The following is a 27655-nucleotide window of genomic DNA, read 5'->3' on the forward strand; positions in this document are numbered from 1 at the left end:
AGCGACGGATGCGGTGCAGGCAGGGTGCCCTGCCCCTGCCTGTGTACAGTGCTACTCGTCCAGGAAGACTCCGGGGCAGAGCGTGCTGAGGCAGGGAAGTGGACATCATGATGGGGGAAGCAGCCCCCCAGCAGGAGAAGGCAGCGTGACAGGGCCCCATCGATTCACACGCGCTGCGGAGGTCCCATCCCTGCTGTACTCCCCTGTACGCCCTTTGGGGTGATACCGCAGGGCGAATCAGGGGTGCCCACAACGACCTGCCCACACGCGCAACCCCGGGAGTGGTACCACGGGGATGGACGGGGGAGAGGGCCCCAAATCTCAAGCCCCTGCGACCCTGGGGAGTGGTACCCACAGGGCTGCGGAGGATGAGTGAAGCGAATACCTGCAGAGAAAAAGAAGACAGGTATGAGAGCGATGAGCGGCGCCGAAATAAAAGAAAAAAAAAAGCGCAAAAACACACATGGCTGAGGGGGGCCGAGACGGCCCACATCAGCCTCCTACGACACTAAGCTAAAACTGATCTGAGCCCGCCTCCGGCTCGGGGTGTATGCTGCTAGGGAGGAGCTAACTTTTTATGTTTACTTAGTGTCAGCCTCCTAGTGACAGCAGCATAACCCATGGTCCTGTGTCCCCCAATGAAACGATAGAGAAATAAACAGTGTAGAAAAATTGAACAAGAGGTAAGTTAGATTAAATATCTGGCATAGCTTACCTGTCTCCTGCCCTGTCTAAATGCCATGTTTAACTGGCGAGACACTTCAAAAACATAGCTCTTAAAAATATATGGCACACGTGCACTCCCCAAGCCAGATCTGAACATTTCGGAAGTTTCTGCTGGGATGTAGGACAATTCCTAGTGGCTCTCATACTACTTTGTGTGAGACCCGCCGCGGGAACTGACCTATGGTGAACTCATGAGGTCACCGCACGTCAATGCCCGCGGCAGGTCACAAGCTATTGTGTAAGCCACATACTGTACCCTGCAATGACCTCATGAGGTCATCACAGTTCACTGCTGTGGTGCTCACACAGCAATGTGTGAGGCTGCAGTGGCTGCTGTTCCAGCCAATGGGGAACATTCTGTTCTTCATAGGCTAGAATAGTGAGTCTGTGGATGTCTTGGGACCTCCATACTGGATTATGACTGACCAGGATTAGGGTTTTGAAGGGTAACAATTTCTCTTGTTTTAGGTCTTTCAGCTTTGCTTTGTAGGAACATCGTGAGACCTCCTTGTGGATTACAGTGGACCTGAAAGGATTTTTTTTAATAAATTGGTGAAGGAGGGCTGGTGTGTGTGTGGGTTATTATAAATAAATAAAAAAAAATGTATTTTTTTTCCATTTTCAAATGGTGGATTAGTAATGGCGTTGTCTGTTAGACGCCCACCCATTACTAATACCAGCTTGCAATTTATAGCTGGCATCAACCCCATACATTACACAGTTTGCCACCACACCTGGGTAACGGGATGAGCTGAAACAAAGTGACTGGACTGGTGCATCTAATGCATGCGCCACTTCTGGGGCGGCTGTAGCCTGCTATTTTTAGGCTGGTGAGGGCCCAATAATTATGGGCCTCCCCAGCCTGAGAATAGTAGACCCCATCTGTCAGCTTCACCTTGGCTGGTGATTTTTTTTTTTTTTTTTGGGGGGGGACCCCCCATTTTTTTTTTAATTATTTAGTTTTAAATAATATAGAAACAACACTGTGGGGTGGCCTCTGTTTTTGATTACCAGCCAAGGTGCAGCTGCCACTGTCTGCTTTACCTTAGCTGGCTACCAAAAATAAGAGGCACCCCACATCATTTTTATTAATAAAAATTATTGAATTTGGGGCTAAAGACAAGGCTAATCACCCTTTAGTGCTACATGAAAGGCACTTAAGGGTATAAGCTTATAATATGCAAGGGGGTGGGGACATTGCATATGTGTTTCACATCTATCTACAGTATATCAAGCTTTTGACAGTAGTTAAAACTCCATGTTAAAAACGCACGTAACACAGACTAGGAGAGGGTGAAAACCGCACTCACATGACATAGGAAATGACCCTCGCATCTCACTTCAAGACAATTCAGGAGCAACAACGGATCCAGATTTTACACACAGATGTGAGTGAACCCTAATATATGTGGTTACAAGTTTTATGAGTTTTTTTAACTCATACGTTAATAGATTCCTGCCCCATATAGTATAATGTTTCCTATTCTAGCTTTCATACAATATACCCCCTTTGTGGTCCCCATAGAGTACATTGACATCACCCCCAAAAATAGAAGGTCTCCCTTTGTGGCCCACATACAATAATACGTCCCTCACTGAGCCTCTTATACAATATGTCTGCCTCTGTGCCCCCTCATACTATATAATGTCCTCCTCTTTGGCGCTCTTCACTTGGAAATTACAAAATAAACAGAATATGATTCTACGCGTCTATCCACATTGAGCATCTCCCATCTTACTCCATTGTAACATCATTGCGCTGTCTCATCTGCTGCCTCTGATAGGCCAGCGGCTTTTATAGATGCGTGGTGTAAAGATGGTGATTTTCTGGTTCATAATTTTCAAGGACACATATCCATCTGAATCTATCGGTGACACCAACAGGCACCCTCCTCCCCGGTCACACCATCTGCGATTGCTACGAGACAGTTCAGGAATCCACAAGGAAATTCCCCCGTGGGCCAATCCAAGCCTATATGCTACTGTGAGTTTCTCTGCGTTTTTTTTGTATACTGCTTCTATAAAGACCTACAATGTTTCCAAACACCATGTGAAGGGTAAAACAAAATAGTTGTAAAAAAGATCTCTTTGCTGCTTCTAAGTCTGTACAGAAAAAGTTGTGTAGAATTTTGGCAAAATATTCCTTATACAAGGTATTGTACTATATACTGCAAGAAAAATGTTAAATATGAAATGATGAATACGTAGCTCCTTTCTCTGTATACTGCGGAATATAAATCATACATATTTCAGGAGACCACAAGTGAGAAAATAAATTGTACTAAACTATTATACAATTTATTTGATAAGTTCAAGTTCATTCAGTCATTTTATCCAGGTTGAGGCTTTTCATAAAACTGCATCCAATGTCCCATTAACACATTAAGTGGTCGAGCCTTCTCTACTTTGTAGACGGTATAAAAGGTAAGCCAGAGTTCTTTAATATGTAAGACGTCTTAGTTTACAACCAACAAGGCGAGTGTGCTAGGCAAAGAGGTCCTTCCATAAACTTCAGAACTCTTTCTTTAGATCTAAAGAATAAAGAAAAGACAATAAAACAATGATCACAATAATACAATGCAATGGGAGAAACCATTTCAAGGTTAGTGTAATATATGTTTATGTGACATTCTATGTAGAGGATACATCGGTGAAACAAAAGATTTTCTGTAGATTAGGAAGGTTATATGACCTTATATACTATATTAAAGACCGTTCATTTATAGTTGTGGTATGGTCTGAAAAACACATGCATGCAAGGCCATGAGGCAGCAACTTTCGTCTACTTACCACTTTTCAACAGCATCACTCCTTTTCGAGAATGGTCCAATTTATCAAGAAACTGTTCAAATATTTTCACGTATGGAGCCAGGCTGGTCCTCTTATAATCTAAAAAAAATAAGTTGGAAGTGGACTTAAGAAACTTTAAAAACTATAAAATACACACAATACTAGACACCCCATACCTATTTGGTCACATGATTGCCAATAAAAGGTAACAGATAATCAAATATCAGTCATTGAAAAGTAAATTCAACGCTGTTATACAGGTGGAGGAACTTCGAAAAGAAAATCTGTTGTAAAAATTTAATTTTTTTTTTTAAATTTTGCTTTATACAATTAAACATTGGAGCAGTGTGCAGTCTCTGTTTATGTGAAATTGAACGTTAAAAAGATGTTACTTAAAGTTTTTGTGCAGACATGGAATGAAAGTCTGCAGTCACTATATGTGGTGCGCATGCGGTCAGGATTCTTTGGTTATATCAGTGAGAGCAAGCGGTCATGTGACTGCAGGTAAGAGGATGTGCAAACGTTTGGTAACATTCTGAATAGACATTCTCATCCTTTTCCAATAGAAAATAACAGAGAGGATGATCACATCTAGACGGAATGTGACAAACACTCAAATCGCATACCTGCAGTCAGTTGCCTGCCCCAGAACCCCCCCCCCCCCAAACAATACAATTCTTACAGCGTATGGACGGCACTGTCAGGATTCAGAAGTCTGCAGTCATAGATTGCCTGCATCACTTCATCCTAAGTTTTGACATAATTGTCAAGAAGACAGCCTGGGAGATCATGCAGATATCCCACCGCTGCCACCACTATGTCATGAACAGCACTCTGCTGCCTCCAATCCACAACTGACTGATTGATGGATGAGGTGATGATGGCTTTCGCTACTGTGCAGATTATTGGGCGCTTTCACAGTGAACATATACTATATACACAGATTCCAACGCAGGGAATATGTATAAATACTTTGGTATGGTTACTGCCAAGCTCAACATTAAATAAAAAATAGCTGCCAACACAAAATTGTTTATACAGGCGCATTGGGCAAAAATTACTGATAACGTTTGGCTTCTAGAGGCTTCAGGAATGCGTTTTAAAGAGCAAGAGGAATGAAGCTATTCAATTTTATATTTTCAAATCAGAAAAGTAGTCATTGTTCATAAAACTATATAAAAGATATTACAAAGGAGACATAATACAGTTACATAAAAATTAAAGGAACAAAAGAAAAGTACTACTAATTGACATTGCACAGATGTAGATGGAACAATCCTACGCAGAAATGAATCATCCGGCTTTCAACAAAAAGGTGACAACTCAAAGAAGGGAATTTTGTTTACTTACCGTAAATTCCTTTTCTTCTAGCTCCAATTGGGAGACCCAGACAATTGGGTGTATAGGCTATGCCTCCGGAGGCCGCACAAAGTATTACACTAAAAGTGTAAAGCCCCTCCCCTTCTGCCTATACACCCCCCATGCTCCCACGGGCTCCTCAGTTTTGGTGCAAAAGCAAGAAGGAGGAAAAGAATTATAAACTGGTTTAAAGTAAAATCAATCCGAAGGAATATCGGAGAACTGAAACCATTCAACATGAACAACATGTGCACACACAAAAAAAAACAGGGGCGGGTGCTGGGTCTCCCAATTGGAGCTAGAAGAAAAGGAATTTACGGTAAGTAAACAAAATTCCCTTCTTCTTTGTCGCTCCATTGGGAGACCCAGACAATTGGGACGTCCAAAGCAGTCCCTGGGTGGGTAAAATAATACCTCGTGATAGAGCCGTAAAACGGCCCCTTCCTACAGGTGGGCAACCGCCGCCTGAAGGACTCGTCCACCTAGGCTGGCATCCGCCGAAGCATAGGTATGCACCTGATAGTGTTTCGTGAAAGTGTGCAGGCTCGACCAGGTAGCCGCCTGACACACCTGCTGAGCCGTAGCCTGGTGCCTCAAAGCCCAGGACGCACCCACGGCTCTGGTAGAATGGGCCTTCAGCCCTGAGGGAACCGGAAGCCCAGCAGAACGGTAAGCTTCGAGAATTGGTTCCTTGATCCACCGAGCCAGGGTTGATTTGGAAGCCTGTGACCCTTTACGCTGGCCAGCGACAAGGACAAAGAGTGCATCCGAGCGGCGCAGGGGCGCCGTCCGAGAAATGTAGAGCCTGAGTGCTCTCAAAAGATCTAACAAGTGCAAATCCTTTTCACATTGGTGAACCGGATGAGGACAAAAAGAAGGTAAGGAGATATCCTGATTGAGATGAAAGGGGGATACCACTTTAGGGAGAAATTCCGGAACCGGACGCAGAACCACCTTGTCCTGGTGAAACACCAGGAAAGGGGCTTTGCATGACAGCGCTGCTAGCTCAGACACTCTCCGAAGTGAAGTGACTGCTACTAGAAAAACCACTTTCTGCGAAAGGCGTGAGAGAGAAATATCTCTCATTGGCTCGAATGGTGGTTTCTGAAGAACCATCAGCACCTTGTTCAGATCCCAGGGTTCTAACGGCCGCTTGTAAGGAGGAACGATGTGACAAACCCCCTGCAGGAACGTGCGTACCTGTGGAAGTCTGGCTAGGCGCTTCTGGAAAAACACAGAGCGCTGAGACTTGTCCCTTAAGGGAGCCGAGCGACAAACCCTTTTCCAGTCCAGATTGAAGGAAGGACAGAAAAGTGGGCAAGGCAAAAGGCCAGGGAGAAAAACCCTGAGCAGAGCACCACGACAGGAAAATTTTCCACGTCCTGTGGTAGATCTTGGCGGACGTTGGTTTCCTAGCCTGTCTCATAGTGGCAATGACGTCTTGAGATAACCCTGAAGACGCTAGGATCCAGGACTCAATGGCCACACAGTCAGGTTGAGGGCCGCAGAATTCAGATGGAAAAACGGCCCTTGAGATAGCAAGTCTGGTCGGTCTGGTAGTGCCCACGGTTGGCCGACCGTGAGATGCCACAGATCCGGGTACCACGACCGCCTCGGCCAGTCTGGAGCGACGAGGATGACGTGGCGGCAGTTGGCCCTGATCTTGCGTAACACTCTGGGCAACAGTGCCAACGGAGGAAACACATAAGGGAGCTGAAACTGCGACCAATCCTGAACTAAGGCGTCTGCCGCCAGAGCTCTGGGATCTTGAGACCGTGCCATGAACGTCGGTACCTTGTTGTTGTGCCGGGACGCCATGAGGTCGACGTCCGGCACCCCCCAGCGGCAACAGATCTCCTGAAACACGTCCGGGTGAAGGGACCATTCCCCTGCGTCCATGCCCTGGCGACTGAGATAATCTGCTTCCCAGTTTTCCACGCCTGGGATGTGAACTGCAGAGATGGTGGAGGCCGTGGCTTCCACCCACATCAAAATCCGCCGGACTTCCTGGAAGGCTTGCCGACTGCGAGTGCCGCCTTGGTGGTTGATGTATGCCACCGCTGTGGAATTGTCCGACTGAATTCGGATCTGCTTGCCTTCCAGCCACTGCTGGAACGCTTTCAGGGCAAGATACACTGCCCGTATTTCCAGAACATTGATCTGAAGCGAGGACTCTTGCTGGGTCCACGTACCCTGAGCCCTGTGGTGGAGAAAAACCGCTCCCCACCCTGACAGACTCGCGTCCGTCGTGACCACCTCCCAGGATGGGGGTAGGAAGGATTTCCCCTTCGATAATGAAGTGGGAAGAAGCCACCACCGAAGGGAAGCTTTGGTCGCCTGAGAGAGGGAGACGTTCCTGTCGAGGGACGTCGGCTTCCTGTCCCATTTGCGTAGGATGTCCCATTGAAGAGGACGCAGGTGAAACTGCGCGAAAGGGACTGCCTCCATTGCTGCCACCATCTTCCCCAGGAAGTGCATGAGGCGCCTCAAGGGGTGTGACTGGCCTTGAAGGAGAGATTGTACCCCTTTCTGTAGTGACCGCTGCTTGATCAGCGGAAGCTTCACTATCGCTGAGAGGGTATGAAACTCCATGCCAAGGTATGTCAGCGATTGGGCCGGTGTCAGATTTGACTTTGGAAAATTGATGATCCACCCGAAACTCTGGAGAGTCTCCAGGGTAGCGTCGAGGCTGTGTTGGCATGCCTCTTGAGAGGGTGCCTTGATCAACAGATCGTCCAAGTACGGGATCACCGAGTGACCCTGAGAGTGGAGGACCGCTACTACAGTAGCCATAACCTTGGTGAAAACCCGTGGGGCTGTTGCCAAGCCGAACGGCAGTGCCACGAACTGCAGGTGTTCGTTTTCTATGGCGAAGCGCAAGAAGCGCTGGTGCTCTGGAGCAATCGGTACGTGGAGATAAGCATCTTTGATATCGATCGATGCAAGGAAATCTCCTTGGGACATTGAGGCGATGACGGAGCGGAGGGATTCCATCCGGAACCGCCTGGTCTTTACGTGTTTGTTGAGAAGTTTCAGGTCCAGGACAGGACGGAAAGACCCGTCCTTCTTTGGGACCACAAACAAGTTGGAGTAAAAACCGTGGCCCTGTTGCTGAAGAGGAACGGGGACCACCACTCCTTCTGCCTTCAGAGTGCCCAGCGCCTGCAGAAGAGCCTCGGCTCGCTCGGGAGGCGGGGATGACCTGAAGAATCGAGTCGGGGGACGAGAGGTGAACTCTATTTGGTAACCGTGAGACAGAATGTCTCTCACCCAACGGTCTTTTACCCGTGGCAGCCAGGCGTCGCAAAAGCGGGAGAGCCTGCCACCGACCGAGGATGCGGAGTGAGGAGGCCGAAAGTCATGAGGAGGCCGCTTTGGTAGCGGCACCTCCGGTGGTCTTTTTAGGACGTGACTTAGACCGCCATGCATCAGAGTTCCTTTGATCTTTCTGAGGCCTTTTGGACGAGGAGAATTGGGACCTGCCCGCGCCCCGAAAGGACCGAAACCTCGACTGCCCCCTCCTCTGTTGGGGTATGTTCGGTTTGGGCTGGGGTAAGGATGTATCCTTTCCCTTGGATTGTTTGATGATTTCATCCAAACGCTCGCCAAACAATCGGTCGCCAGAAATTGGCAAACTGGTTAAGCGCTTTTTGGAAGCAGAATCTGCCTTCCATTCCCGTAGCCACAAGGCCCTGCGTAGTACCACCGAATTGGCGGCTGCAACAGCCGTACGGCTCGCAGAGTCCAGGACAGCATTAATAGCGTAAGACGCAAATGCCGACGTCTGAGTGGTTATGGACGCCACCTGTGGCGCGGACGTGCGTGTGGCTGCGTCAATTTGCGCTTGACCTGCTGAGATAGCTTGTAGCGCCCATACGGCTGCGAATGCTGGGGCAAAAGAAGCGCCGATAGCTTCATAGATGGATTTCAACCAGAGCTCCATCTGCCTGTCAGTGGCATCTTTGAGTGACGCCCCATCTTCCACTGCAAGTATGGATCTAGCTGCCAGTCTGGAGATTGGAGGATCCACTTTGGGACACTGAGCCCAACTTTTGACCACGTCAGGGGGAAAGGGATAACGTGTATCCTTAAGGCGCTTAGAAAAACGCTTATCTGGACAAGCATGGTGATTCTGGACTGCCTCTCTGAAATCAGAGTGGTCCAGAAACATACTCGGTGTACGCTTGGGAAACCTGAAACGGAATTTCTCCTGCTGAGAAGCCGACTCCTCCGCCGGAGGAGCTGAGGGAGAAATATCCAGCATTAGATTGATGGACGCAATAAGATCGTTCACTATGGCGTCCCCGTCAGGAGTATCAAGATTGAGAGCGGCCTCAGGATCAGAATCCTGATCAACTGTCTCCGCTTCATCAACCAGAGATTCCCCCCTCTGAGACCCCGCACAATATGATGATGTCGAGGGAAATTCTAAGCGAGCTCGCTTAGTCGGCCTGGGGCTGGGGTCTGTGTCAGAACCCTCAGCCTGGGACCCATGAGATACCCCGGGAGGACATTGTTGGTCCAACTGAGGTGGGCCAGGGAACAAAGATTCAACAGAGTCCCTGTGCTGAGATACCGGCCTGGACTGCAAGGCTTCTAGTATCTTAGCCATAGTCTCAGAGAGTTTTGCAAACTCCGTCCCCGTCACCTGGACAGTGTCAGCAGGTGGCTCCCCCTGGGCCCCTCTTAGCAGAGGCTCTGGCTGAGTAAGTGCCACAGGGGCCGAACTGAGGAGCCCGTGGGGTGTATAGGCAGAAGGGGAGGGGCTTTACACTTTTAGTGTAATACTTTGTGCGGCCTCCGGAGGCATAGCCTATACACCCAATTGTCTGGGTCTCCCAATGGAGCGACAAAGAAATCTCTATTTATTAAAGAACAGTCACTTCAACATATCTCCCTTTGGTGACCTCAAATGGAGCTGATCATGGGATGTGGCTTTGGTCTCTAGAAAATTATGGGATCCCCAACTTTCAGGATATCTTTGCCCCAGTAGGTCTTAGGTGGAAAATTTTACCACCATATCATGATTTTACCATTCCATAGATAGGAAATACATATGTATTGTCATATCTGCCTGATATTAATTTTGAGCTCATAGGCAGGCCTCACAGTTGTATAAGAATATGCATGTTATCCAGGGCTGTATTTTGCCTTCATGCTGCCCTAGGCACTTTAAGGGTATGTGCGCACTAGGTGTTTTTGCCGCGTTTTTAGCGGCGTTTTTTACCGCGTTTTTGTGCTGAAAACGCAGTGACATTGCTTCCCCAGCAATGTCAATGGGTTTTCATAAGTGCTGTCCGCACACAGCGTTTTTTTTTAGCTGCGTTTTTGTGGTGACCACAAAAATGCAGCATGTCAATTATTTCTGCGTTTTTCACTGCGGTTTTTCACCCATTGAGTTCAATGAATGTTCAACAACGCAATGAAAAACGCATATAGCCGCGTTTCTATGACTAAAAACGCAGCTATAAACGCAAGGGGTGGGTACTACAGTGACGTGTACAGGAAGAGGATTCCTTCTGTTGGTAAACACAGAAGCATGAATCCTCCCGGTACCGTCACCGCTGCGTCCACCTCCCGTCCTGTGCATGTCAGCTCCGTGCGGCGCCATGCCTGGGCGGGAGGTGGAGGCAGCGGCGAAAACCAAAGTGAACAGTAGAAAAAAAAAAACGTCATATATACTCACCTGTCTGCAGGGTCCCGGTGCCATGCCCGCTCCCAGCTCCTGTCCCGGTCCCGCCGCTCTGGCTGTGTGCAGTCTCCCCGGGGCAGGACCTTGCTTGCAGGACCTGGCGGTGGATCACCTGATGCAGTCACCTGACGCATCAGCTGATCGTAGTCTCGCCGGCTTTTTCGCGCCGGCCGGCTATCAGCTGATCCTGCTGTCAGGGGACTTCATCAGCTGATTACCGGCAGCTCCTGCAGCGATCGGACGGGATCAGACTCCTGTCCAATCGATCGCTCCAGGAGCTGCCGGTAATCAGCACAGCACATAAGTGAGTATTATTTTTTTTTTCTACTGATGCATCTGCTGATTGGATAATCGGCTTTTATACAATCAGCTGATGTGTGATGGGATTCAGGCACTTGATCCTGACACATCATCTGATCGCTCTGCCTTCCAGCAAACCGATCAGATGATATTGGATCCTGATTGGACGGCGCGGGACCCTGACCCAGGATTACTGCGGAGGGGGGTTTATTTCAATAAAGATGGAGTCACTAATTGTGTTGTGTTTTATTTCTAATAAAAATATTTTTCTGTGTGTTGTTTTTTTTTTTTTTATCATTACTAGAAATTCATGGTGGCCATGTCTAATATTGGCGTGACACCATGAATTTCGGGCTTAGGGCCAGCTGATAATATACAGCTAGCCCTAACTCCATTATTACCTAGCTAGCCACCCGGCATCAGGGCAGCTAGAAGAGTTGGATACAGCGCCAGAAGATGGCGCTTCTATGAAAGCGCCATTTTCTGGGGTGGCTGCGGACTGCAATTCGCAGTGGGGGTGCCCAGAAATCTTGGGCACCCTGCACTGTGGATTCCAATCCCCAGCTGCCTAGTTGTACCCGGCTGGACTCAAAAATTAGGCGAAGCCCACGTCATTTTTTTTTTTTTAATTATTTCATGAAATTCATGAAATAATTAAAAAAAAAAAAGGGCTTCTCTATATTTTTGGTTCCCAGCCGGGTACAAATAGGTAGCTGGGGGTTGGGGGCAGCCCGTACCTGCCTGCTGTACCCGGCTAGCATACAAAAATATGGCGAAGCCCATGTCATTTTTTTTTTTCTTTTTGGGCAAAAAACTGCATACAGTCTTGGATGGAGGATGCTGAGCCTTGTAGTTCTGCAGCTGCTGTCTGCTCTCCTGCATACACTAGTTCTGCAGCAATCTGCTCTCCTGCATACAATGAACATTTTGAAGAAGGAAATGACATCAGACTTTTTTTTTTCCATCAACAATCTTTAATGGCATTGTGCACTGATTAAAAACGCAGTGAGCAAAAACGCAGCAAAAAACGCACCAAATCGCGGCAAAAACTCATGCGTTTTTTGCCGCGGGGTGCGTTTTTTGAGACAAAAACGCACATAAAAACAACGCCTAGTGCGCACATACCCTAAGTGGTCGCGCCCCTTTGTGACAACGTAAAACTGAGTTTTCGCGCACGACATCTGTTTAAGGCAGATCTACTCTGTAAAACACTTTAAAAAGTATCAATGAGAAACGAACGGCACTAACCCCCCCCCCCCAATAGGGATCACCACAAGCACATCAAAACATAGCATGAGTATAAAATATTCCCACCACACCGTCCCCACTTATATACTGTGACACTGCCCCTAATAAACTAAAACACCACTGCCCCCCCTTATAATTTATACCCACCACAACGTCCTCGATTATGAAATATAATCTGTACATTGTGAGGAGGGAGCAGCATGATGTGAGGACAATGTCCCATGCATGCTGCTCCCTCCTCACAGTGTCCCATGCATGCTGCCCCCTCCTCACAATGTCCCATGCATGCTGCCCCCTCCTCACAGTGTCCCATGCATGCTGCCGCCTCCTCACAATGTCCCATGCATGCTGCTACCTCCTCACAGTGTCCCATGCATGCTGCTACCTCCTCACAGTGTCCCATGCATGCTGCTCCCCTCCTCACAGTGTCCCATGCATGCTGCCCCCTCCCTCAGTGTCCCATGCATGCTGCCCCCTCCTCACAATGTCCCATGCATGCTGCTCCCTCCTCAGTGTTCCATGCATGCTGCCCCTCTCCATGAGCTCCTAATGCTGCCTTCCTCTTTTCCATAATGACACCTCCATTTTGCCCCACTCATGCTAAGACCACCACACTCACGCTTATACTGAGACCCCCCCCCACACACTACCCCACTCTTGATATTGACTCCCCTACAGTGCTCCACACATGCTGCCCCTTCTCCATAATGAGCTCCCAATGCTGCCCCCTCTCATTCTGAGTCCTTACACTCCCCCCACCAGTTGATTTTGTCATTGCACTATCCCTCAACCCTTGTCCCCTGTCTCTAGCATTAGCCCCTATCTCCCCCAGCATCAGCCTCACTCCCCCCCGCCTCCAGCAGCAGCCTCTCCCCCAGCATCAGCCTCTCTCCCACCAGCTTCAGCCTCTCTTCCCTCAGCCTCTCTCCCCCCAGCATCAGCCTCTCTCCCCCCCGCCTCCAGCATCAGCCTCTCTCCCCCCCGCCTCCAGCAGCAGCCTCTCCCCCAGCATCAGCCTCTCTCCCACCAGCTTCAGCCTCTCTTCCCTCAGCCTCTCTCCCCCAGCATCAGCCTCTCTCCCCCCCAGCCTCCGCCAGCATCAGCCTCACTCCCCAGTTTCCGCCAGCATCAGCCTCACTCCCGTTTCCGCCAGCATCCGCCTCACTCCCCAGTTTCCGCCAGCATCCGCCTCACTCCCCAGTTTCCGCCAGCATCCGCCTCACTCCCCAGTTTCCGCCAGCATCAGCCTCACTCCCCAGTTTCCGCCAGCATCAGCCTCACTCCCCAGTTTCCGCCAGCATCAGCCTCACTCCCCAGTTTCCGCCAGCATCAGCCTCACTCCCCAGTTTCCGCCAGCATCAGCCTCACTCCCCAGTTTCCGCCAGCATCAGCCTCACTCCCCAGTTTCCGCCAGCATCAGCCTCACTCCCCAGTTTCCGCCAGCATCAGCCTCACTCCCCAGTTTCCGCCAGCATCAGCCTCACTTCCCAGTTTCCGCCAGCATCAGCCTCTCTCCACCCAGCCTCCTCCAGCACCAGCCTCTCTCCAGCCAGCCTCTGCCAGCCTCAGCCTCTCTCCCCCCAGCCTCCGCCTCTCCCCCCAGCCTCCGCCTCTCTCCAGCCAGCCTCCGCCAGCATCAGCCTCTCCCCCCAGCCTCCGCCAGCATCAGCCTCTCTCCGCCAGCATCAGCCTCTCTCCCCCAGCCTCCGCCAGCATCAGCCTCTCTCCAGCCTCCCCCCCAGTATCCGCCTCTGCCTCTCTCCAGCCTCCCCCCCAGTATCCGCCTCTGCCTCCCTCCAGTATCAGCCTCTGCCTCCCTCCAGTATCAGCCTCTGCCTCCCTCCAGTATCAGCCTCTGCCTCCCTCCAGTATCAGCCTCTGCCTCCCTCCAGTATCAGCCTCTGCCTCCCCCCAGTATCAGCCTCTGCCTCCCCCCAGTATCAGCCTCTGCCTCCCTCCAGTATCAGCCTCTGCCTCCCTCCAGTATCAGCCTCTGCCTCCCTCCAGTATCAGCCTCTGCCTCCCTCCAGTATCAGCCTCTGCCTCCCTCCAGTATCAGCCTCTGCCTCCCTCCAGTATCAGCCTCTGCCTCCCTCCAGTATCAGCCTCTGCCTCCCTCCAGTATCAGCCTCTGCCTCCCCTCCCCCACTATCCTCACATTGCAGCCTCTGCCTGTCCCTCGTCCACTATCCTCACATTGCAGCCTCTGCCTGTCCCTCGTCCACTATCCTCACATTGCAGCCTCTGCCTGTCCCTCGTCCACTATACTCACATTGTAGCCTGCCTGCCCCTCCCCCAGAATCCTCACTTCACAACAGCTGGCAGAGTTCCAGTGCTACCTGCTCTTGTGCCTCCCGCCTCCTCTTGCTGCTCCCGCTCCTCCTACGGCGTCAGTCATCCTCCTGCTGCTGCTGGCTCCGGTGAGTGTTCTGTCCTCCGCGGCATCTGCAGCATTGGATGCCACAGCACGGAGCTGATTTGCGCGCCTCTGAGTGATTGACCCCGGAAGTGTTGGCGCCTGCACATCCGGGGTCAATCAGTTCCCTGTGCCCGGCGGCGCCCACAGTTTATCTGTATTCGCGTCTTAAAGACGCTGGAAGTGCGTCTCTCACCCCCACACACGGATTTAACAGACTGTCCGGAGGGGAAGAAGATGTGTAAAAAAAAAAAAAAAAAAAAAATTTTTTTTTGCAGCCAGAAAGCGCCGCTCCCCCGCAACGTGGCGCCCCAGGCACGGGACCATGGGTGCCTAATGGTAAATACGGCCCTGATGTTATCCATTTGAGATCACAATGCAAAAAATGTGTCTCCCATAATGTAGGATCTATCCCTTCCAAAAAAAACCCCATTCACAACTTGGCTCTGGCTCCAATCAGTCTACTGTCATTCCTATGAAGCTCACAAGAGTTATCTATTGAGGTGACAAATGTGTTGCTTCTCAAGCTCTGTATACAGAGCCCAGGATTGGTGTCTGTTTTACAGCAGATGTACCAGTTCAATTACCTGTTCACATTAGGGGGTCCTAGCTGAACAGGGGTCAGATGTTGAGTGCTAGCTCTTGTTTAATTTTGAAATTATGAGCCATGCTATAATAGACTGATCCTTTTATACCATTACACAATAATCGTTAAGCAATTTTACTGCACTTAGACCAACAAATCCTGAAAATATCCTATGGTCTTATACATGTGGCTATTTCTTGTCATTTGAAATTGCCTATAAATACTGGGACAGTGTATTGCAATAAATTTTTCTTCTAAATAAAATGAATATATTGATTTGCAGCAGTTACTGGTTCTTGACGGGAAACCTGACAAATCTAGCGCTAGATATAAATCACCTCTAGTTCGTCGTTTGACTTCTGGCTCGCCTTCATTGGGGCTCACTTGGTCCTCTTCTATTGTGCTTATGTTGTCCAGCTCACTACAAATCAGGCTGAAGTGAAGAATAATACGGTTTTAAAAAACAATTTCATAAGTGGAAAAATATATTGTTAAGACAGTAAAAATGGACCAACTCTGGGGTAGATCTATCAATAATGTCTCATGCTTTGCTGAATACATCACACTTGCAACCCTTTGTCCAGTGTCAATGAGCCCCCAAGTTTACAAGCTTTGGCATGACAGAGATGGGGCAGAAGTCTGCACACAGGGGCCAATTAAGAATCTCGTGTATGCAAGTGTCCATGACGTAGCATGTAGGCACGAGATACCCCTAATCAAAAGGTGAGTGTCACAATGAAATAGGCGCATCTTGTGCTGTTCTTTTCCACCTGAATGCATTTCAAAAGTTGAGAAATGTTTGTGACTTTTTAAAGGTGTTTTACACCAGAATTCTGCAGTAAACACCTTTTAATGCAGCAACCTCAGGTTTAATTAGATCATTGACCCATTGTGTACTTGTTTCAGTTGAATTAGTAGGTAAATTTATGTATTTTTTTTATCATGGACTCACAACTTCAGGTAGCGATTCCCAGGCATCACCTTGGTCTATTTGACAAGGCCCCAACAGAAGGTCTGCCTTAGGTTAATTGCACCTCATGTATGCAACTACTGCTGGGCACATACGTATGCTCATGAGTACAAACTGCTCTGGTCAACATTATTGGCACTCTTGATTACTAAAGGGAATATGCCAGCAGGTTTATGTCATGTAATCTGAGAGCAGCATGATGTAGGGACAGAGACCCTGATTCCAACGATGTTTCAGTTTATTGGGTTCAGCAGTTCTGATAAAATTGCAGTTTTCTCTGGTGCAGATCAAGCAAAGCTCAGTTGTTTAGCTGTACATACACGCCCCAAAAAAACACAGCTTCATGTGTACCATGTATAGTGAAAGAAAGCTGCTAATCAGTGCTGGGGGTATGGTTGGACTAACACACATGAGGCAAGTTGTCCTATAGTGATAATCTCTTGCTGATAAAACACAGTTGAGAAAGTGTAAAAAGGGTCTCTTTTTAGATACAACATGGTGCTCTCAGATTACATAGCAAAAACCTGGTGACATTCCTTTTAAAGCAGCACGTCCTTCTGATTGTCTATCACACTCTGCACCTCTCATACATGGTGTATGCACTTCCATGTAGTTCAGCCTGTATCTTGATTCCTACCTCTCATTCTGCACGATATTCCACTAGGCTCTGCTATACATTAGATATAGTGGGTTAGTGGAGCATCACCAGCTAGAGCCAGTATAATTTATCTGCTGGAATGACATTATCATTACCTCTATATACTTCAAAATTAACTAATAGATTATCAGTAAACATAAGGAGACTGAATATCATCACCTGCATAATTTTTCTGACAGGCACAGTCATATGCAGTCATCATCATTATCTTAGATGTGAGCTGCAGTGCCCCCTGTAGAGAACTTCATTGGTACACTGCATGCAATTGTATCATACAGGAATTCCTCAAGACAGAGATGGTGACCCCTTCTCCGCTTTTTAGATAACGAAAGAAGGGAATTTTGTTACTTACCGTAAATTCCTTTTCTTCTAGCTCCTATTGGGAGACCCAGACGATTGGGTGTATAGCACTGCCTCCGGAGGCCACACAAAGCATTACACTAAAAAGTGTAAGGCCCCTCCCCTTCTGGCTATACACCCCCAGTGGGATCACTGGCTCACCAGTTTTAGTGCAAAAGCAAGAAGGAGGAAAGCCAATAACTGGTTTAAACAAATTCACTCCGAAGTAACGTCGGAGAACTGAAAACCGTTCAACATGAACAACATGTGTACCCGAAAAACAACCAAAAATCCCGAAGGACAACAGGGCGGGTGCTGGGTCTCCCAATAGGAGCTAGAAGAAAAGGAATTTACGGTAAGTAACAAAATTCCCTTCTTCTTCGGCGCTCCATTGGGAGACCCAGACGATTGGGACGTCCAAAAGCTGTCCCTGGGTGGGTAAAGAAATACCTCATGTTAGAGCTGCAAAGACAGCCCTCCCCTACGGGGAGGCAACTGCCGCCTGCAGGACTCTTCTACCTAGGCTGGCGTCCGCCGAAGCATAGGTATGCACCTGATAATGTTTGGTGAAAGTGTGCAGACTCGACCAGGTAGCTGCCTGGCACACCTGTTGAGCCGTAGCCTGGTGTCGTAATGCCCAGGACGCACCCACGGCTCTGGCAGAATGGGCCTTCAGCCCTGATGGAACCGGAAGCCCAGCAGAACGGTAGGCTTCAAGAATTGGTTCTTTGATCCATCGAGCCAGGGTGGCTTTTGAAGCCTGCGACCCTTTGCGCTTACCAGCGACAAGGACAAAGAGTGCATCCGAGCGGCGCAGGGGCGCCGTGCGGGAAATGTAGATTCTGAGTGCTCTCACCAGATCCAACAAATGTAGATCCTTTTCATACCGATGAACTGCATGCGGATAAAAGGAAGGCAAGGAGATGACCTGATTAAGGTGAAAAGAGGATTCCACCTTAGGGAGAAACTCCTGAATGGGGCGCAGCACTACCTTGTCCTGGTGGAACACCAGGAAAGGAGCCTTGGATGACAGCGCTGCTAGTTCAGACACTCTCCGAAGAGACGTGACCGCTACCAGAAATGCCACTTTCTGTGAGAGTCGAGAAAGTGACACATCCCTCAGGGGCTCGAAAGGCGGCTTCTGGAGAGCAACAAGGACCTTGTTTAGATCCCACGGATCTAACGGCCTCCTGTACGGAGGTACGATATGACACACCCCCTGCAGGAACGTGCGCACCTTAGAAAGTCGCGCTAGACGCTTCTGAAAAAACACGGATAGTGCCGAGACTTGCCCTTTAAGGGAGCCGAGCGACAAGCCCTTTTCCAACCCAGATTGCAGGAAGGAAAGAAAGACAGGTAACGCGAATGGCCAGGGGGATACTCCTTGTGCAGAGCACCAGGATAAGAATATCTTCCACGTTCTGTGGTAGATCTTAGCAGACGTGGGCTTCCTAGCCTGTCTCATGGTGGCAACGACCCCTTGGGATAATCCTGAAGATGCTAGGATCCAGGACTCAATGGCCACACAGTCAGGTTCAGGGCCGCAGAATTCCGATGGAAAAACGGCCCTTGGGACAGTAAGTCTGGTCGGTCTGGTAGTGCCCACGGTTGGCCGACCGTGAGATGCCACAGATCCGGGTACCACGACCTCCTCGGCCAGTCTGGGGCGACGAGTATGACGCGGCCGCAATCGGATCTGATCTTGCGTAACACTCTGGGCAAGAGTGCCAGAGGTGGAAACACATAAGGGAGCCGGAACTGCGACCAATCTTGCACTAAGGCGTCTGCCGCTAGAGCTCTTTGATCGCGAGACCGCGCTATGAAGGTCGGGACCTTGTTGTTGTGCCGAGACGCCATTAGGTCGACGTCCGGCACCCCCCAGCGGCGGCAGATTTCCTGAAACACGTCCGGGTGAAGGGACCATTCCCCTGCGTCCATGCCCTGGCGACTGAGGAAGTCTGCTTCCCAGTCTTCTACGCCCGGGATGTGAACTGCGGATATGGTGGATGCTCTTTCCTCCACCCACATCAGAATCCGCCTGACTTCCTGGAAGGCTTGCCGACTGCGTGTCCCTCCTTGGTGGTTGATGTATGCCACCGCTGTGGAGTTGTCCGACTGAATTCGGATCTGCTTTCCTTCCAGCCACTGCTGGAAGGCTAATAGGGCAAGATACACTGCCCTGATTTCCAGAACATTGATCTGAAGGGTGGACTCCTGCTGAGTCCACGTCCCTTGAGCCCTGTGGTGGAGAAAAACTGCTCCCCACCCTGACAGACTCGCGTCTGTCGTGACCACTGCCCAGGATGGGGGCAGGAATGATCTTCCCTGTGATAATGAGGTGGGAAGAAGCCACCATTGCAGAGAGTCCTTGGTCATCTGAGAAAGGGAGACTGTCCTGTCTAGGGAAGTTGTCTTCCCGTCCCATTGGCGGAGAATGTCCCATTGAAGTGGGCGCAGATGAAACTGCGCGAACGGGACTGCCTCCATTGCGGCCACCATCTTCTTTAGGAAGTGCATGAGGCGCCTTAAGGGGTGCGACTGACCCTGAAGGAGAGACTGCACCCCTGTCTGTAGTGACCGCTGCCACCGACCGACTATGCGGAGGGATGAGGCCGAAAGTCATGAGGCAGCCGCCTTGGAAGCGGTTCCTCCGGTTGCTTTCTTGGGGCGTGAATGAGCCCGCCAGGAATCTGAGCTCCTTTGCTCCTTCTGAGTCCCTTTGGACGAGGAGAATTGGGTCTTGCTGGAGCCTCGAAAGGACCGAAACCTCGACTGCCACTTCCTCTGTTGAGGTTTGCTCGATCTGGGCTGGGGTAAGGAGGAGTCCTTACCCTTGGACTGTTTAATGATCTCAGCCAATTGCTCACCAAACAGTCTATCTACAGATAGTGGCAAGCTGGTTAAACATTTCTTGGAAGCAGAATCTGCTTTCCATTCCTTTAACCACAAGGCTCTGCGCAAAACCACAGAGTTGGCAGACGCCATTGAGGTACGGCTCGTAGAGTCCAGGACAGCGTTGATAGCGTAAGTCGCAAACGCAGACATTTGCGAGGTTAGGGACGCTACTCGCGGCACTGCTGGACGTTGATAGAGTCCACCTGTGCCAGGCCAGCTGAAATAGCTTGGAGTGCCCACACGGCCGCGAATGCTGGAGCAAACGACGCGCCGATAGCTTCATAGACAGACTTTAACCAAAGGTCCATCTGTCTGTCATTGGCATCTTTAAGTGAAGCCCCATCTTCCACTGCAACTATGGATCTAGCCGCAAGCCTGGAGATTGGGGGGTCCACCTTTGGACACTGGGTCCAGCGTTTGACCACGTCAGGGGGAAAGGGATAATGTGTATCCTTAAGACGTTTGGAGAAACGCTTATCTGGATAAGCATGATGTTTCTGGACTGATTCTCTGAAGTCAGAGTGGTCCAGAAAAGTACTCAATTTACGCTTAGGATACCGGAAATGGAACTTCTCCTGCTGTGCAGCTGCCTCCTCTGCTGAAGGGGCTGGGGGAGAAATATCCAACAGTCTATTGATGGCCGCTATAAGGTCATTTACCATAGCGTCACCATCAGGGGTATCTAGATTGAGAGCGGTGTCAGGATTAGATTCCTGATCACCCACCTCTGTCTCCTCATACAGAGCCTCGTCTCGCTGAGACCCTGACCAGTGTGATGACGGCGAGGGTCTTTCCCAGCGAGCCCGCTTAGGCTGCCTGGGACTGTCATCCGAGTCAGAGTCTTCAGCCTGTGATGCCTGGGACCCCCTTGAAGTACGGATTAGTTCCAACTGAGGGGGACCGGGGAGCATAGACACAGCAGTGTCCATGGTCTGAGAAACTGGCCTGGACTGCAAGGTTTCCAGGATTTTTGTCATAGTCACAGACATCTTATCAGCAAAAACTGCAAATTCTGTCCCCGTCACCGGGGCAGGGTTCACAGGCGTCTCTGCCTGGGCCACTACTACCATAGACTCTGGCTGCCGAAGTGGCACAGGGATTGAACATTGCACACAATGGGGGTCATTGGAACCTGCCGGTAGATTAGCCCCACATGCGGCACAAGCAGTGCATACCGCCTGTGCCTTGGCACCCTTGCGTTTTGCGGATGACATGTTGTTGTCTCCTCAGAGCAATGTAGGGTATAAGCCAAGAAGCGACTGTACAGTGCAATATAAATATATATGGTACAGGGAAAAAATGCACCAAAAAACACTGTGGCACTAGTGGGGCCAGCACTTATGTGCAGCTTACCGCCCGCATAAACGCGGGTGTGTGGTCGCCAGAGTCCCTTGTCTGAGTCCCCCAGAGCCTGTGTCCGTTCTCCAGCCAGACTGCATGCAGGAATGGCTGCCGGCGTCCTGTGGAGAGGGGCGGGCCCTGGGCGTGTTGAGACCAAGAGCGGGAAACTTGCGTCCCCACTGTGCCCAGTGAGAGGGCTGGAGTATGTAAATAAGACTCCAGCCCTCGGCGCTGGCTATAGAACAGCGTCTCTCCCTTTCCCTGATTGACAGGGTGGGGGCGGGAACGAAGCAGAGCTAGGCCGCAAAAGCCGGGGACTAGATTTATGAGCGCTGCCGCCGTAAAAGCGCGGGCAGCGCGAGTCCCCGGCGCACTACAAGTCCCAGCCGCGCCGCCGCTCCCGGAGCGGCCGGCGCGGTAGTTCCCAAGACATAAAATCACTCAGCTAAGCTGCAGTGACTCTAACCCGAGCGCGCAGCGCTAGTGCCCCCGGCGCACTAGCACACCCAGCAAGCCTGGAGTGTGCGTGGCCTGTCTGTGCGGGGACACAGAGTACCTGAACGTTGCAGGGCCTTGTCCCTGACTGTACTCAGCTCCTCCAGCAGGGTCTCTGGGTCTGTGGATGGAGCTCGGCCTCAGGGTTTGGGGGCCGGTAAGATCCCACTTCCACAGAGCCCCTCAGGGGGATGGGGAAGGAAAGCAGCATGTGGGCTCCAGCCTCCGTACCCGCAATGGGTACCTCAACCTTACAAACCGCAAGTGGGGTGAGAAGGGAGCATGCTGGGGGCCCTATATGGGCCCTCTTTTCTTCCATCCGATAGAGTCAGCAGCTACTGCTGACTAAACAGTGGAGCTATGCGTGGATGTCTGACCTCCTTCGCACAAAGCAGAAAAACTGGTGAGCCAGTGATCCCACTGGGGGTGTATAGCCAGAAGGGGAGGGGCCTTACACTTTTTAGTGTAATGCTTTGTGTGGCCTCCGGAGGCAGTGCTATACACCCAATCGTCTGGGTCTCCCAATGGAGCGCCGAAGAAAGTCATAATTCTCAAGGGGTCGCCATGTGATCACATGATATAACTGATCATATGTATATTATGAAGTTCCAGACAGTAATGGGCAACTAAATAAGGTAATTCCATCTGAATGAAGGGAATTTTGTTTACTTACCGTAAATTCCTTTTCTTCTAGCTCCAATTGGGAGACCCAGACAATTGGGTGTATAGCTATGCCTCCGGAGGCCACACAAAGTATTACACTAAAAGTGTAACGCCCCTCCCCTTCTGCCTATACACCCCCCGTGCTCACGGGCTCCTCAGTTTTGGTGCAAAAGCAAGAAGGAGGAAAAAATTATAAATTGGTTTAAAGTAAATTCAATCCGAAGGAATATCGGAGAACTGAAACCATTCAACATGAACAACATGTGTACACAAAAAACAACAGCCCGAAGGGAACAGGGCGGGTGCTGGGTCTCCCAATTGGAGCTAGAAGAAAAGGAATTTACGGTAAGTAAACAAAATTCCCTTCTTCTTTGTCGCTCCATTGGGAGACCCAGACAATTGGGACGTCCAAAAGCAGTCCCTGGGAGGGTAAATAATACCTCATAATAGAGCCGCAACCGGCTCCGTCCTACAGGTGGGCAACCGCCGCCTGAAGGACTCGCCTACCTAGGCTGGCATCTGCTGAAGCATAGGTATGCACCTGATAGTGTTTCGTGAAAGTGTGCAGGCTCGACCAGGTAGCCGCCTGACACACCTGCTGCAAAGCCCAGGACGCTCCCACGGCCCTGGTAGAATGGGCCTTCAGCCCTGAGGGAACCGGAAGCCCCGAGGAACGAAAAGCCTCGAGAATTGGTTCCTTGATCCACCGAGCCAGGGTTGATTTGGAAGCTTGTGTCCCTTTACGCTGGCCAGCGACAAGGACAAAGAGTGCATCCGAGCGGCGCAGGGGCGCCGTACGAGAAATGTAGAATCTGAGTGCTCTCACCAGATCTAACAAGTGCAAATCCTTTTCACATTGGTGAACTGGATGAGGACAAAAAGAGGGTAAGGAGATATCATGATTGAGATGAAAGGGGGATACCACCTTAGGGAGAAAGTCCGGAACCGGACGCAGAACCACCTTGTCCTGGTGAAACACCAGGAAGGGGGCTTTGCATGACAGCGCTGCTAGCTCAGACACTCTCCGAAGTGAAGTGACTGCTACTAGGAAAACCACCTTCTGCGAAAGGCGTGAGAGAGAGATATCCCTCATGGGCTCGAACGGTGGTTTCTGAAGAACCATCAGCACCCTGTTCAGATCCCAGGGTTCTAACGGACGCTTGTAAGGAGGGACGATGTGACAAACCCCCTGCAGGAACGTGCGTACCTGTGGAAGTCTGGCTAGGCGCTTCTGAAAAAAGACAGAGCGCAGAGACTTGTCCCTTAAGGGAGCCGAGCGACAAACCCTTTTCCAATCCAGATTGAAGGAAGGACAGAAAAGTGGGCAAGGTAAACGGCCAGGGAGAAAAACCCTGAGCAGAGCACCACGACAGGAATATTTTCCACGTCCTGTGGTAGATCTTGGCGGACGTTGGTTTCCTAGCCTGTCTCATAGTGGCAATGACCTCTTGAGATAATCCTGAAGACGCTAGGATCCAGGACTCAATGGCCACACAGTCAGGTTGAGGGCCGCAGAATTCAGATGGAAAAACGGCCCTTGAGACAGCAAGTCTGGTCGGTCTGGTAGTGCCCACGGTTGGCCGACCGTGAGATGCCACAGATCCGGGTACCACGACCTCCTCGGCCAGTCTGGAGCAACGAGGATGGCGCGGCGGCAGTCGGCCCTGATCTTGCGTAACACTCTGGGCAACAGTGCCAGAGGAGGGAACACATAAGGGAGTTGAAACTGCGACCAATCCTGAACTAAGGAGTCTGCCGCCAGAGCTCTGATCTTGAGACCGTGCCATGAATGTCAGGACCTTGTTGTTGTGCCGGGACGCCATTAGGTCGACGTCCGGCATTCCCCAGCGGCAACAGATCTCCTGAAACACGTCCGGGTGAAGGGACCATTCCCCTGCGTCCATGCCCTAGCGACTGAGAAAGTCTGCTTCCCAGTTTTCTACGCCCGGGATGTGAACTGCGGATATGGTGGAGGCTGTGGCTTCCACCCACAGCAGAATCCGCCGAACTTCCTGGAAGGCTTGCCGACTGCGTGTCCCGCCTTGGTGGTTGATGTATGCCACCGCTGTGGAGTTGTCCGACTGAATTCGGATCTGCTTGCCTTCCAGCCACGGCTGGAATGCCTTTAGGGCAAGATACACTGCCCTTATCTCTAGAACATTGATCTGAAGGGAGGACTCTGTCTGAGTCCAAGTCCCCTGAGCCCTGTGGTGGAGAAAGACCGCTCCCCACCCTGACAGGCTCGCGTCCGTCGTGACCACCGCCCAGGATGGGGGCAGGAAGGATTTCCCCTTCGACAGAGAAGTGGGGAGGAGCCACCACTGAAGGGAAGCTTTGGCTGCCCGAGAAAGGGAGACGTTCCTGTCGAGGGACGTCGACTTCCTGTCCCATTTGCGGAGAATGTCCCATTGAAGAGGGCGCAGATGAAACTGCGCAAAAGGAACTGCCTCCATTGCTGCCACCATCTTCCCTAGGAAGTGCATGAGGCGCCTCAGGGGGTGTGACTGACCATGAAGGAGAGATTGCACCCCTGTCTGTAGTGAACGCTGTTTGTTCAGCGGAAGCTTCACTATCGCTGAGAGAGTATGAAACTCCATGCCAAGATATGTCAGTGATTGGGCCGGTGTCAGATTTGACTTTGGAAAATGATGATCCACCCGAAACTCTGGAGAGTTTCCAGAGCAATGTTCAGGCTGTGTTGGCATGCCCCTTGAGAGGGTGCCTTCACAAGGAGATTGTCTAAGTAAGGGATCACCGAGTGTCCCTGGGAGTGTAGGATTGCCACCACTGTTGCCATGACCTTGGTGAAGACCCGTGTGGCTGTCGCCAGGCCAAAAGGCAGTGCCACGAACTGAAGGTGTTCGTCCCCTATGGCGAAGCGCAGGAAGCGCTGATGCTCTGGTGCAATCGGTACGTGGAGATAAGCATCTTTGATGTCTATTGATGCCAGGAAATCTCCTTGGGACATTGAGGCGATGACGGAGCGGAGCGATTCCATCCGGAACCGCCTGGCTTTCACATGCTTGTTGAGCAGTTTTAGGTCCAGAACGGGACGGAAGGATCCGTCCTTTTTTGGCACCACGAACAAGTTGGAGTAAAAACCGTGACCCCGTTGCTGAAGAGGAACAGGGATCACCACTCCTTCCGCCTTCAGGGTGCCCACCGCCTGCATAAGAGCCTCGGCTCTGTGGGGGGCGGAGATGTTCTGAAGAAACGAATCGGAGGACGAGAGCTGAACTCTATCCTGTAACCGTGAGATAGAATGTCTCTCACCCATCGGTCTTTTACTTGTGGCAGCCAGGTGTCGCAAAAGCGGGAGACCCTGCCACCGACCGAGGATGCGGTTTGAGGAGGCCGAAAGTCATGAGGAGGCCGCTTTGGGAGCGGAGCCTCCGGCGGTCTTTTTAGGACGTGACTTAGACCGCCATGCATCGGAGTTCCTCTGACCTTTCTGAGGCCTTTTGGACGAGGAAAATTGAGACCTGCCCGCGGTCCGAAAGGACCGAAACCTCGATTGTACCTTCCGTGGTTGAGGTCTGTTTGGTTTGGACTGGGGTAAGGATGAATCCTTTCCCTTGGATTGTTTAATGATTTCATCCAATCGCTCACCAAACAAGCGGTCGCCAGACAATGGCAAACCGGTTAAGAACTTTTTGGAAGCAGAGTCTGCCTTCCATTCACGTAGCCACATGGCCCTGCGGAGTACCACCGAATTGGCGGATGCCACCGCCGTACGGCTCACCGAGTCCAGGATAGCATTAATGGCGTAGGACGCAAATGCCGACGCCTGATTGGTTAAGGACACCACTTGCGGGGCAGATGCACGTGTTACTGCATTAATCTGCGCCTGACAAGCTGAGATAGCTTGGAGCGCCCATACGGCTGTGAATGCTGGAGCAAAAGACGCGCCTATAGCTTCATAGATGGATTTCAACCATAGTTCCATCTGTCTGTCAATGGCATCTTTGAGTGAAGCCCCATCTTCCACTGCAACTATGGATCTAGCCGCCAGTCTGAAGATTGGAGGATCCACCTTAGGACACTGAGTCCAGCCCTTAACAACCTCGGGGGGGGGGAAGGGATAACGTGTGTCCTTAAGGCGCTTGGAAAAACGCTTGTCTGGACAGTCTCGGTTTTTCTGTATTGCCTCTCTGAAGTCAGAGTGATCCAGAAACATATTTAATGTACGCTTTGGAAACCTGAAACGGAATTTCTCCTGAGAAGCAGACTCCTCAATTGGGGGAGCTGGGGGAGAAATATCCAACACCTGATTGATGGTCGCTATAAGGTCATTCACTACTGCGTCACCTTCAGGTGTATCTAGGTTGAGAGCGGCTTCAGGATCAGAATCCTGATCTGATACCTCCGCTTCATCCTCCAGAGAGTCCCCCTGCTGGGACCCTGAACAGTGTGATGAAGTGGAGGGAATTTCCCAGCGACCCCGCTTGGTCGGCCTGGGACTGCGGTCCGTGTCAGAGACCTCACCCTGTGACCTATGGGCTACCCCAGGGGCACTTTGCTGTTCCAAATGAGGGGGACCAGGGGTCAAGGATTGGACAGTGCCCGGGGCCTGAATCACCGGTCTGGACTGCAATGCTTCCAGTATTTTAGCAGACCATTTATCCATACTCTCAGACAGTTTGTCAGCAAAGGCTGCAAACTCCGTCCCTGTCACCTGGACAGTGGTAGCAGGTGGTTCCACCTGGGCCACCTGTAGCAGAGGCTCCGGCTGAGTAAGTGCCACAGGGGCCGAGCATTGCACACAATGAGGGTCAGTGGAACCTGCCGGTAGTACAGCTGTACAAGAGGTACAGGTTGCAAAGTACGCCTGTGCTTTGGCACCCTTGCTTTTTGCGGATGACATGTTGTCTCCTCTGAGAACAACCAAGAGGGTATATAGCCAAAAATAAACAGAGCGACCGTACAGTGCAAATGTATAGCCTATAAGCCTATATATATATATACACTTCGGTACTCAGTGGGGCCAGCACCAGAGGTGCTGCTTACCGACCGCTGAGAGCGGTTGTGTGATCACCAGATTCCCTGCCTGGGTCTCCCTGTGTTGTCTCTCCTCTCCAGCATCTGAATCGCTGACAGGAATGGCTGCCGGCGTTCTGTGGGGAGGAGGGGACCGTGGGCGTGCCCAAGAAAAGTGCGGGAATCTAGTGCCCCAGTGT

At 50.8% G+C, this 27655-nt stretch overlaps 1 protein-coding gene across 1 annotated transcript in view; it reads right to left on the reverse strand.

Moving 5' to 3' along the window:
- Positions 1-2842: 2842 nt before the first annotated feature.
- Positions 2843-27655, reverse strand: part of PRIM1 (DNA primase subunit 1) — a 157426-nt gene continuing 132613 nt past the window's right edge. The window contains exons 11-13 of the mRNA XM_075337039.1: positions 15456-15550; positions 3517-3615; positions 2843-3257 (exon numbers count right to left, since the gene is read on the reverse strand). Of these exons, the coding sequence (XP_075193154.1) occupies positions 3238-3257; positions 3517-3615; positions 15456-15550 (214 nt within the window). The 3' untranslated portion in view covers positions 2843-3237. The remainder of the gene's footprint in view (positions 3258-3516; positions 3616-15455; positions 15551-27655) is intronic.

The sequence above is a fragment of the Anomaloglossus baeobatrachus genome, chromosome 2, assembly GCF_048569485.1.
Source record: "Anomaloglossus baeobatrachus isolate aAnoBae1 chromosome 2, aAnoBae1.hap1, whole genome shotgun sequence".
NCBI lineage: Eukaryota > Metazoa > Chordata > Amphibia > Anura > Aromobatidae > Anomaloglossus > Anomaloglossus baeobatrachus.